This window comes from Gouania willdenowi, chromosome 24, assembly GCF_900634775.1.
Source record: "Gouania willdenowi chromosome 24, fGouWil2.1, whole genome shotgun sequence".
In the NCBI taxonomy this organism is placed as follows: Eukaryota; Metazoa; Chordata; class Actinopteri; order Blenniiformes; family Gobiesocidae; genus Gouania; species Gouania willdenowi.
In genome coordinates this window covers 20,584,500-20,598,084 of record NC_041066.1, presented here as the reverse complement: position 1 = coordinate 20,598,084, position 13,585 = coordinate 20,584,500, and the positions used below count along the sequence as shown (strand labels likewise).

Genomic DNA, 13,585 nt, shown 5'->3' with positions numbered 1-13,585 from the left:
GTGGCAATGCTAGGTTAATGCTAATGTTAGGCTGATGCTAATGCTAGGTTAGTGGTTATGTTTGTCAGTGCCCAATCCTTTCATGGACCGGATCCTTTCAGATTATTTCAACGCATGCTCAAAATGCTTGTCCATCCGGTCAGCCTATTTTATGACAGTTTGTGTCCTATTTAAAAGGTTGAAATCCTGCTATTTAAAAAGAATTAGAAATTTATGTTTTAAGTGAATTCCAATTTTTATTTATTTTTTTAATCTTATTTTCTGTTTTTTTTTTATTGTCAATATTGTGTATTGTGTTTTCATCCGTTTTATTTTTTAATCAACAATTAAAAACGCCACAAAACAGTCACATATTTAAATGTGTACTATTAAAATATTTAACAAATGTCGTCTAAATCAATCTTTATTTATAAAAAGTGCAACTCAAAGTGTTTTCACATTGTTAAAAATAGTACGTGTACTTCGGTAACCGTACCAATAGCACCAGGGGTTGTCCGTACGGGAACTGTACTAATAGACACTTTCTTAAAAATACTGCTGCGTACAGAAGATCTAGGTAAGGAAACATCACAAGGAGTCGTTGTTTTTACATTCTATGGTCTGCACCAGGACACAGACAGTCGGCACAGGACACTGAGACAGAAAAGATGACAATCATAAAACTATAAGAACAGCATAAAAGATAACAATCATAAAACTATAAGAACAGCATAAAAGATAACAATCATAAAACTATAAGAACAGCATAAAAGATAATCATAAAACAACAATCTTTGATTGAAAATTTTTTTTTTTAATTAAAAAGTTGTTTTTTAATGAAAATATTGTTTTTTTAATTGAATAACAAAGACACAAAACTACCTCTATACGTCTACAGGTGATGCAGATCTATATTTAAAGATCAAGAGTTTAGTATTTTTCTTTTCCTTTGAACATGCTAAATAAATAAAAATAAAATGTAAAAATACAAAGAACGCTTACATACATTGAAAAAGATAAAAGCTGAGAAAAACAGAACAAAAATGTAGTACAATAAAAAGGAAAAAAAACTGTAAGATGGAAGGAACAACTATATTTGTAAGAATAGTAATACAACACTGGAAATAAAATAAAATAAATTGTATATTTATTGATCTGAGATATGTTTACTGTACATTTCCTGTGTAAATACAGCTCATCCACACAGCTGCTTCATCCTTCTGTATCATCATCATCATCATGCTTTTACCAGACCTCATGCTTTAATGTTGCCACTCCCACCTCCATAAAACAAAGTAAGCCTTGATGTGTAGGGTGCACATCTCGCTCACGCTCTGGATTTATCACTGGGTTTACGTGTTACCAGATGCCTCGGAACACCTCTAAAGAAGTCTCTGCCTTCACCTCCAAACTGACTCCAGCTGCTGACATATGTGTGGGACTGGCCATCCTCTCTGTTGGTATGCAAACCTGCTTATTTTAATCCTCTATATCTATGTCTATAGTTCAGTGTCTAGTTTATTTCATCTCTGTATGTCCATGAATCCATAAATAGGTGTTGTTTAATATTTAAAGTTATATCTGAGCAGTTTTATCAGGGTCAGTTTATGTTTTGGTAAATAGTGGTAATTTACAGAAGTTTATTGCATTCACTAAAGAAAAAAAACTTGGTTTTTCTGAATTGACATAAAAATAAGTAAATAAAACATTTTGATGTTTTTCTGTTTTTATAGGAAATGTTTTTCGGTTTTTTTCTGAATTAATGAGATACATTTTTATAGGAAATATGTTTTGTTTTTTTTGTGAATTTCTGATTAAAGTTCTCATCGATTCAGAAAAAAAGAAAAATATTTCCTATGAAAACTGAAAAACGCAGCTAATTTTTTTATTTACTTATTTTCATCTCGTAAATTCAGACATTTTCTTTCTTTTTCTTTTTAAATTTAAAAAAAAATAAAATTAAAGCCATTTTTCTTCATCAGAGACTAGAAGGGATGCTTTTTTAATGAACATTTAATTTTCATTCTGTTTCTAAAAAACTAAAAAATTCAATGGCAGAAACAAAAAAAACAAATCATTTTTGATATTGTGTGGCCAGAAGTTTACGGTTTCAAAGTAAAAGCGTGTTTTGAGCTCAGTACTAGGATTGAGAAAGAATGTCAGAGATGCTGTTTCACAGTAAACTCATCAAGCTTTTATTTTGAAAACAGCCACTTCCTGTCACACACAATTTTTTTAAAGAAGCAGGAAATGAAAATTTAAAAATAATAATAAAAAGTTTTGTTTATCCCTCTCGACCCTTATAAAGAAAAATGTCTTGAATTTTAATCTTAATTTTTGAATTTTAAAATGAAAATCCTATAACCAGTCATTTTTATTCATTTTTCTTAATATCCTTACACTGACCCATCAGGGTACATGTTGCACCTTTTTGTAGTAAACTTTTCTGTATAAAACCTGTTCTTTTTTTTTTAGAATGACTTCTATAGCCAAAGTAGTAATTTTGCAATAATAATAACCTTTGTTGTCAGGTTTTTGAACAACAACATTTATCACAACAACACATGGGAGTATTTTTACTCGACTCTCGAGTGGAAGTAACATCAGGCATGAGAGAGTAACACACGCAGAATCACACATTTCTCTGACCAAGCGTGGACAAAAATCCCACAGGGTGAAACTGAAAATGAAATCAATTCCCTGAACGTTGACACCGTTTATGATGTCAGTCAGAGGAATCAAAGGGAGAAGATGGAAGAAAGCGAAAAGCCTATGATTATTAGAAACACACTGACTAAGATGAAAGAGGAGATGGTAGATGTGGAGAGTTCAAAGTTTGAATGGAATTCCAACAGGTACAACATGTTCTCTTCATGCTTACTGTACTCTGGCTTTTTTCTACAGCAGGGGTGTCAAACTCATTTTAGTTCAGGGGCCAAATATAAAGTAGTTTGATCTTAAGTGGGCCAGAGATTTTTGGCGGGAAAACCAGCAATGTCAACACTATTTTCCCCAAGTTTGCACTTTGATGTATAAATAATACGTGTGTGTAAGTATGTAAGGTGCCAACAATATCCAAGCAATAAGTGACAAATATTAGTTTTGTGTCTAATGGAGTCCTTTAAACAATTTTAGATTTAAAATGACTGCAGTCATGTGATAAAAGCATGAGAAAATTGTGATCCTCCAAATGTTATGGAGTGTCAATGAATCTGCAACTGAATTATTTGGTAATTTACACAATAAATTATGTTTTTTCTGTCTATTTTAACTTTCTCTTGGAGGACGTATTGGATGGTTTAATAGGCCATTTATTCAGACAACTTCTTTTTCAGGAAATTGACTTTGATCTCCTGACATGTTTTGACTGTCAACTGCCAGTCTTCTTCATAAGGCGTCCGCTGATCACTTTGATGTGTCCTTGACTTCCACGTAGTAATTCCAGCAAGTTCTTTTTATTGTCTTTATAAATAGGTGAAGGTTTCATTTATTCAGACAACTTTTTTCCAGGAAATTGACTTTGATCTCCTGACATGTTTCGACTGTCAACTGTCAGTGTCTTTCAGAGGCATCCGGCTTGCTGATCGCTTTGATGCGTCCTTGACTTCTGCGTAATAATTCCATCAAGTTGTTTTTGTCTTCTTCTCGAACAGTATGTTAAAATTTCATTTATTCAGAAAAAATTCTTTTCCAGGAAATTTACTTTGTTTTGACTGTCAGCTGTTAGTCTTCTTCAGAGGTATCCGCTGATCGCTACGATGTGTACTTGTCCAGCAAGTTCTTTTTGTCTTCTCGACTAAAATGTTAAGATTTATTCAGACAACTTTTTTCTGGAAATTTACTACGCTGGAATTATTATGTGGTCATGTCATGAGATCAAAGTGAATAAAAAAAACCTTAACACTATACTTAAAAAGAAGACAAAAAACTTTCTTAAATTATGTTTTTTTGCCTATTGATGGTCTTGCATTCTTTCCAGGTTGAATCAAAGTTTATTTGATTATTGTTTCATAAAGTATCTTGTGTTCTTCCTCCTCTTTTTCCCCCCAGTGCTGCTCTCCATTATGGGCAACGGGCTGGTGCTGGTGATCTGTTACCACAGGAGGAAGAAGATGGTGGACTCTGAGCTGCTCTGCGTCAACCTGGCAGTCGTCGACTTCTTTTGTTGCATCTGCTTCTACCCGCTCTCCATCCTGTCCTCCTTCCACCACGCGTGGCTCGGGGAGGAGATCACGTGCGTTTACTACGGCTTCGGCTGCTTTATCTTTGGCCTGTGTGGCATGTTCACCATCGCTACCGTCAGCATCGTTCGCTACCTGAAAACATGCTACAGTCTGACCTACGGTGGGCACATCAAAGGCATCCAGGATGAAAATAACAGAGCGAATCAGTGTAGTTGTAAATAAAACATATTCGCTTAACCCTCCTGTTATCCTTGGGGTCAACCAGGGTTGGGGTCAATTACGTTTTTCAGTTACAATTACATTCTCAATTACCCATTTTCAATTACAATTCAAGTATGATTACAGTGACCAGCATTTTCTCCAATTACAATTAATATACAGTTTTGAAAACATCTGAGGCACTCAGAGGGACTGTTAAAAAGCCTTTATTCCATTAGGAATTAAATTGCAATTAATATTTTCCCTCTGAAAGGTAATTGCAATTATGTTCTCAATTACTAAAGGTCAATTACAATTAATCACAATTACTGAGCCTGAAATAACTAACCTAATAAAAGTTAACCTTCCTCTTGCGTTAGCTTTCTCTTAGCATCTGTTATTATAACCGGTGCTAAATCAACTGTAAAATACACTAAAGACAAATATTTATCATCTGATTTCTTTCCTTTCTCTTGGATACCTTGTTAGGGCTTCTTAATGAACGAAAATATAGGTTTTACTAATTTTGGTGTGGGCGTCTGAGCCTTTTTTTTGTGTCACAATACCCCTCGATTTCATTTTTTTAAATGATAAAATGTGGAAAAGCTTGATATAAGACATATATTAATAATTGTTAACTACATATGTGTAGAACTGTACATATAACTGTAACATGGTTCCCCATTTTTGTGTTCAATTATCATCAATAATTTATATATAGAATTTTCATAACAATAAGAATTATCTGAACTCATTATCCTAATTTTGGAACAGCTCTTTCACAGTGAAAGTGATGTGAGGAGGATGTGTCTGAGACAAAGGACTTTTTTGTGAATAACCCCAAATATGTTACAAAAAAGGAGATAAAAATGAATGTGTACCCCAAATTAGAAAATATTTGGATGAAATATTTTCTATATAAACTAAGCCTAAAACTGAAAGTTTGGCCTGATGGTGGCGCTAGAGAACAGGTCATGTTTTATTATCAAGGGGTTATTTGTGTATTTAACAAATAAACAAAGTGCCTGACACAAAAACAGGTCAGATTGACTCCAGGGATAAAATATGTTAGTGAGGAAAATAGGAGGGTTAAAGCTTTTTTAAAGTTTTTTGTTAAATTAAGCAGTTTAATCAAACAGACACATTCTTCTTCCAGCTGTGTGGATAAAGGACACCAACATTGGTCTGGTGTGCGTTTCCCTGTGGCTGGTGGCCACCGTGTGGTCCAGCTTCCCCCTGTTCGGCTGGGGCGAGTACGTTCCTGAGCCCTACGGCCTGTCCTGCACCGTGGCCTGGAGAGGCTACCACACCTCCACAAAAGACGCTTTCTACGTCATCTGCTCCTTCGCCTGCTTCACGCTGATCCCCGTCCTCTTCATCGTGGTGTCGCAGTGCCAAATCCTCTACAAGGTTTCCAGGTTCTCATACTCCCTCTCTGCCAGGGGAACCCGGCACAACCTTCGTCACGCTGAAAAGCGCCTCTCCATGGTACGCCTCAGCTTTCTGTGCTATCTACTCATGACTGGACTCATTTTTAATCGTGATTGTTGAAGAATTCATTTTTTTTCCCAAAATCCTGCAGTTTTTCCACAAACAACCTTCCAGATTTTCATTAAAATACACAAAAATTGGTTACTAAATCAAGGAATTTAGAAGTGAAGATGCTGCAGGGACTGACACCCCTTACACACAGATTATATATCATTTATAAGTGGAAGTACAAACTATAAGGTGCAATAATGATTAAAAAAAGTGTCAACATCTAAAATCTGCAGCCCACTTGAGAACAAACTGGTACATATATGGCCCCAGAGGGAAAATGAGTTTGACACCCCTGACTTAGAATAACTGATTTCCAAACAAAGCACCAAAAAAGTGAGGAATACGATAGTCAAAGTAGTGATTTTGCAATAGTGAGTTACATTTATTAAAAAGTCGCTAATGTACTAGTTCCCTCACCATCTGCCAATTAGACCAACTGATAGACCTCCGATAGTCCAATTCACCAAAAAAACTACTGTAATTTCCGACTATAAGCCGCTACTTTTTTCTCACGCTTTGAACCCTGCGGCTTAAACAATGACGTGGCTAAATTGTGGATTTTTCCCGATTTTATAAGCTTCATGCCGCCACAAAATTGAGCTCCGTCACATTAGACCAGGTGGAAAAATGAAGTTGTTTACATTAAATCATTCTAGCAGCGAAATGTTGTCAGAGAGAGAGAGAGAGAGAGAGAGAGAGAGAGAGAGAGAGAGAGGTTTGATATCTGACATGTAGACGTGGGGCAGTGAGGAGTAGACTTCATGTAGTAAAGGAAACTTATCAGTTGAAACACTTCTGATTGGCTGAGATGTCTGCAGGGCACCAATAGAGTGTGGCCTATGTTAGGCTGTGACATTTGTGTGGATTTTTCTTAGAAAATTGCTAAATTATTGTAATGCGGCCAATGAAACAGTGCGCTTTATAGCCCGGAATCTACGGTAGTTGACTGAGTGACTTACTAGCAGAAAAACAAACCAATCGCCCAATCTGGCAACTGCATGAACTTGTGATTGTCCAATAGCTAATAAAAAAAGAGCTTAATAACCTAACCAACCGATCAACTGACTAAATGTTAACCACCTGACTTGTCCACCTGACTTGTATATAAAAATATTATTATTATTATTATTATTATTATTATTATTGTTATTGTTATTATTATTATTATACATAGGTGCAGATTAGCTGTTGTTTAATATTTCAAATTCTATCAGAGCAGTTTGATCAGGGTACAAGTTGCATTTTTTTGTATGAGTTAAATTTTTTTTGTATAAAACCTGTTGTTTTTTAGAAGGAATACTATGGTCAAAGTAGTAATTTGGCAATAATAACCTTTGTTGTCAGGTTTTATCAAAAAGACGCTAATGTAGTGAGTAGTTACCTCACCATCTGACTGATAAACCGGCCAAACTACTGACTGGTCAACTGACGTCCAAATCACCAAAAATATTGATGAAGTTGTTGACAACTGCATGAACTTGTGATTGTCTAATAGCTAAGAACAAAGAACTTAAAGATCTGATCAACTGACCAAATGTTCAACTGTTCCCAGGAACCATCAGACTCACCAAACAAATTCACAAATAAGCAAAAAATATTTTATTTTTAAATCACCAGAACATTTACCCATGTACAGATCATCCCTGACCAACCAAGCCAACGAACTAAACACGAAAAAGCGAGACTGACTGAGTGACGCACAACCAAGTGTTATTCAGTGACTGTTTCATGACGAAAGTTGAAAAATGAATTGCGATCAACTATTGTTAATACTTCTAATCAAATAAAACGTCTTTTTTGCTTCAAATATATGTGTTTAACCTGTCAGGCCTCAAAAAAAGGCCTTCAATTTTTATTTGACTGATTTTATACCAAATTGATTTTTCCTGGAAACAGTCTGACGTTTCTGTGACATCCTGCAGTTGCCAGTGTGTCATTAAAGATGAGTCACTGAACTTGTTCAAACAGAAGTAAAATGTTTCTTTGCATAATAAGATGTTTTCTCTCTTTCCCCTTCCCCAGATGTTTTTCTGCATCAGCCTGGGTTTTGTGATCGCCTGGGCTCCCTACGCCATCGTGTCCTTTCTCTTCATTTTCCATAAAGAGCCGCGGTACATGGCCCCGGAGGGTTTTGTCTTCCCGGCCCTGTTCGCCAAAAGCTCCCACATCTACAACCCCTTTATTTACTTTTACTTTAACAAAACTTTCCAGAGAGAAGTGCACAGCCTGTTGATTTCTTTCTACAATAAACTGGGGGGAAACAGAGTGGGAGTCCACGCTAGTTCAGGTCATCCCGCTCCACATCCCATTCACATCCAGCTCCAGGAGCAAAAATGTGTTCGGAAGAACAAGTTTGATTTATCTCAGGACAGAAGTAACAGCAAGAACAGGAACCGAGGTAAAATAACACACACGGGCAGCGGACGCACTCACGTCAGGCAGGTGTACGCATGCTGGGGGTCCACGTCTAAGAGCGGTCCCAACAAATTGGACAAGAAATCATTGCCTGTCTCTATATAAAATACTACACGATCAATATCAGGCAGATGGAATGCAGATTCACAAAACTTTGCTGCTATTTACAGCTTTGAAGCCCCCTAAAAATACTGGATGTAGTACCTGGTTTCTCAAATGTGCTGCTTTAATGTGTTACAGTTGTTCAGATTGAAAACTGTTAGTTGTGTTGATGCAAACAAAATGAAAATACGTGTCGTCTTTTAAACCATTTAAAAGAACGATACAAATGTGTTCCTTCTTTTTGTGTATTTCAACAAATCATAAATAACACAATGATAGTTCTTCGTAGTTGTGGATATTTTACATGTGGAATTGTTGGGTAATGTGTCAGTCAAGAGAAAATGCAAGAATTTTTGTCAGTCCTCGATTTTCGATTTTTGTGTGTGTAAGTGTTTGACTTTGAGAATACATGTACAGTGGATAATTCAACAAAAAAAAGCAGTTTTGGTTGCATTCTGTATAAATACAATCGCCAACTCTGAACGAACCACAAACCCTGAACGAAGCATAAAAAAGGAACAAATCCTGAACGAGGCACAAACAAACCATGAAGCATAAATGAACCTTGAACCACAAACTAACCAGGAACCCCCAACAGGGCCGACCTTTCCGACAGGCAACACAGGCGGCTGCCTACGGCGCTGTCTGCTGGAGGGGCGGCAAATTGCACCCCCCATTTTTTTATATTAATGTAAAAAGGTATAATAAATGTGAAACACACCCTTTAAAATCACTGTGCATGTTTTTCTTAATTGAAGATTAATATTAAAAATCTGTAAATATACCTGCTAATCTTCTGCTCATTTTTATATTTATTTTTATTTTAAATTATTGTTCTATTCTATATAATTCTATTGTGTTGTTTGCGCATTGTGTTCTTTGGTTTTAGGATTTGTGTTTCTGACTAGTAAAACCAAGCACGAAAGTTGACATTTCTGTGAACTGAAACGTTTACATCTTATTTTAACTTTTGATTGCACTGTTTTGCTTTTGGATTTTGTTATTGTTCCCTCAAGACATTTGCACTATACCTGTAGGTGTTGAATTGTATTATAAAGTATTATTCTAAATTTTAAAATAGGTTGTATTTTATTTCAATCGTTTGTTGTAGGCTAGGGCTACCACAAACGAACCCCGTATGAACCACGAACACTGAATGAAGCGTGAGAAAAGCACAAACCCTATGAAAAACAAACAATTCACGATCCCTCAAATATTGTACTTTATGATACCTTGCACTGAGTGAGGGTTTGTGTCCTTTCCTGGGATTTGGCCTTGAGTTCTGAGTTTGGTTTGGTCTGTTTTTTGTCGTCATTTGGTGAAATCTTCCTGTCGCTGCCGTTTAGTCCAGAGCTCATGAGTTCAATTCCAAAACATCAGTTTTCAGTAGTTTTTACCTGCAGGGTCTGTCAGTAATTGCATCCATCATGAGACAGAACCATTAAAGAATAAAAGCAAAGATTAGGATGACACAGGAGGTATAATCAGTTCAAAGTGCTTCAGGTCTTGGAAAAAAGACTCAAACTGTTTGATTTTCTCAGAAGAAGAAAAATAACGTCTGGTTTAAAACAAGAAAAAAAGGAAAATGATTCATGAAAGTAGAAAGTTTTCTGGTTTAAAGTTTTGCAAAGAGCACTACCATAAACGTGCCGCTCCAACATACATTTTTGTGTTGTCTGTAGAAATAATAAAATTATATTTTTGAAAAATGCAGAGAAAAGCACTACAAAAACCTAAAAAAAAAAAAAAAAGCAGAAAATTTGAGAAAATAGGGCACCTGTAAAAATATCACAATAAGTTCATAATGACTGTTGCTTTATTAATTTCTAGGAACAAAAGCACCACAATGAAGTACTAGTTATTGATATTGTTATGGGGATGTTTCCAGGAAAGACTTTGAAAATGAGCACATGGATGTCGAGCCAAACTTCGTGTTTCCCTGTCGTCAATTATGTAACCTTTCAACAACGGGCTGCATTGATGAGTAAAGCCACAAAGCACTGCAGTGTTTCCTCTGTCACCCACATTAGGTGTGAAAACTAATTACACTTTTTTTGCCTTAAAATGTTGCCCCTGGATTTTAATGCAGGGACTTTTCAAAAATATAAACAAAAAGAATTCTTGAAAACGATGACAGAACAGCAGTCAGAACAGCACTAGTGTTAATGGCAGTCGTCTGGTCTCCTACTGTTATAATTTGACCATAAAGTTGAACTAAAAGCTATAATTTTCCTTTGCTGACATCGTCTTTGCCAGAGAAGGTGGTTGAACACAGACATGAACATTGAAGAACAGTCATGTGGAGACAGGGCCATCTAAGGGGGAATAAAGGGACCCATCCATAAAGTCAGCAAAATGATGGTTCATTGTCCTATGAATCTGTGATAACCACATTTATTTATTTATCTGAATAATATCCACTGTTATCCAGGAAGTTTATTATTATTATTTGCTTTGCACCATAGTATATAGTCATCTTAAAGATGTAAATCTTTGTTTTAATCAGAAATAAAATGGGTTAAAAGTGAAAAGAGTGGTCAAAAACAGACAGAAAAAGTGGTAAAAAGGGTTCAAAACGTCAATATTGGCTTAAAAGTGGCAGAAAAAAGAAGGAACAATTAGTTTAAACTGGCAAATAATGGGCATGAATGCAGAAATAAATTTGTGTTATGAGTTTGTCACACCACAGAAACATGTGTCATTGACCATTGATAAAATGAGGTCTCAAAATCATAGAAAAACAAGCATTTCTCTCTGCTCTGAGACGCCGGGGGCGTGTCAGCTAGAGGCGCTGGAACCACGCCCACGCGCTGGAAGGGCGCCGCCTCTGTATACTGTGTCTTTGGGAGAGAGCAGTGTGAAAGTGGCTCCAGGGTCGATACTGCTTTTCCCATTGGTTTTCCAAAAGTGCTCGGATCGGGCCAAACAATCAGAACTGCTCCCCCGAGTCAAAATATGTGCTTTGTTTTTGGCTAGGGGCCGAATGGCGCCCACTGAAGGCCGCGGACGTTTGGTGTGCTAATGATGGCTCCGTTATGTAATGCAGCTATGATTTCTGACCCAACCGTTAAATCCTGAACACAGAAATATGAAACACAGTTTGTGAAGCCTGGCTCCACATCTAAATTATGAAAGGTTGAATGGCTTTTTACATGTTTTAAGGAATACGTTTTTGACCTATTTAATGAATTTGCTTTACACAGACTTTAAATTGGCAAAAATAAGCATGAAATATGGTGAAAAGAGACATTAAGTGTGAAAAGTGGTGGAAAGCGTTTATAAGTGCTGAAATTGTCTTGAATGTGCAAGAAACCCATTGAAATTTGATGGAGAAGTGTCGTAAATGGAAGTAATGTAGCAAAAATGCATTAATGGAACAAACGTATGGCAAGAAAAAGGGATGAAAATAGGTTCAAATGTGACAAGTTTGGTGTAGTTGCAGAAAAAGCACAAATTGGATCAAATTGTTTAGAAAATATTCTTCATTTCTTAAAGGCATCTGGCGACCCCCTCCCAGTGTCTCATGACCCCAAATGGGGAAGTAAAAATAAAACTTGAGCAGTGCTTTACGGTATAGAGCTAGACTAAAGAGAGCATATTTTTCACAGGACTTTAGCCTCGTCGTTAACTTGAAAATCAGGACGAGGTTGAATCTCCTGATGAGACGCATGATGATCTCATTATGGGACATTCTGAGTTCACTGCCCCACTGGAGCGGAACAGGACAGGCTGTGATGATGGGGCACAGGGAGGAGGGTTGTTGGTGTACATGTGGGCGGTTGATGGCACTGCGGGTCTGGGTCAGCCCTCCTTTGTGTGCCCAGCAGGCCTTCATTGTTCCAAACCCCTCATTAACAAACATTTGGAGAGTCGAGGGTTTAGAACAGGAGGCGTCATCCTATACTGGCTCATACTCATCATCAGGGTCTTCAGACCAGGAGCTGCTTCTCGAAAACGGAGTCACCAGAGCACTACAGGACGGCGGGGGGTTCACCAGTATGGACACTCCAGATTGTGGATTTGCAGTGATGAGGAGAGGAAGCTATGACGATGCTGCAGCTTCACTGCGTCCGGTGCGTATTGATCCGCTGTCTGTTGTTGCTGAAGGTGACAAATATCCTGTTAATCCTACCTGCTGAGTAGGACTCAATAATCCATCACCTGCATTAACCTTAGCCCTTTGTAGCAATTAATTTATGTCTTTCCAAGGTCTGAAACACATGTGGTATGAAGCTATTCAGTTATGAATTATTGACTGTTTTTTACATCAAAAAAGAAAAAAAAGATTAAAATCAATTCTGCTAATGATTGATTCTCAATGTCAACGTCATCAGCAAATGTACATGTAGAAATGTTCAGTAGAAGAATAGTTAGTATTGATATTACTGACTAATAGACAGTCAGTGTTGTTGTGATTGTGTGATGTATAAACGTCAAACTACAGATGGTGTATATACTGTATATTCATGTATTTTCAAGGAAAAACACCCCCAAAAAGAGAAAATGTAGAATATGAGAAATTTGTTCATAATAAATATTACGTTTTCAAAAACAAATGTTTTTTCTGATGCAACGGTTTTTCCACTTTTTATGTTATTAGTGAAAAATGAATGAAGAGATTTTCAATATTCGCGAGTGGTGAAAAAGCCCCAAAGTTGGGTTCCATTTTCAGCCTCCAATTTCTCAGGACCTACATCATATAAGAAACTGAAATTTGGTATAGTAATACAGTTCCACCCACTCTCTCAGAATATACAAACACATCTGCTGTACATCCTATCTGCTGGATATGCCAGCTCCTCAAAATTGGACAAAAGTTTGTCAGGTTTCAGGCTCGAACATGTTTGGGCCTTTCAATGTTCGCGAGTGGTAAAATAACGCAAAAGTTAGGGTCCAAAATAAAAGTATCATGAAGAAAAAATGTTTTACATTGCAAAAAAAAAAAAAAAAAAAACTCATCTTTCTATTATAAATTATTATTTTTTTTTACATTCCCAAATGCAGTTAAGGGCCAATGAAAATCTGGCACTTAAGTAATTTCAAGAGACTGTCACCCAAGAACCAATGCCTATATGTGATTAATCATTAGCGATTTAAACAGTCTATGTACATAGCTAAAAGCTGATCAGATTACAGGGAGCTGAGGCAAATGCAAAGTTGTTTAC

At 36.6% G+C, this 13,585-nt stretch overlaps 1 protein-coding gene across 1 annotated transcript; it reads left to right on the top strand.

The window, feature by feature from the left end:
* Window positions 1–1,311: 1,311 nt before the first annotated feature.
* Window positions 1,312–8,423, top strand: opn8c (opsin 8, group member c). Its single transcript, XM_028440340.1, has 4 exons — window positions 1,312–1,439; window positions 4,030–4,323; window positions 5,518–5,849; window positions 7,926–8,423. Exons 1-4 carry the CDS (start codon window positions 1,346–1,348, stop codon window positions 8,421–8,423), a joined length of 1,218 nt encoding a protein of 405 aa, XP_028296141.1. The 5' UTR covers window positions 1,312–1,345.
* The last annotated feature ends 5,162 nt before the right edge of the window (window positions 8,424–13,585 follow it).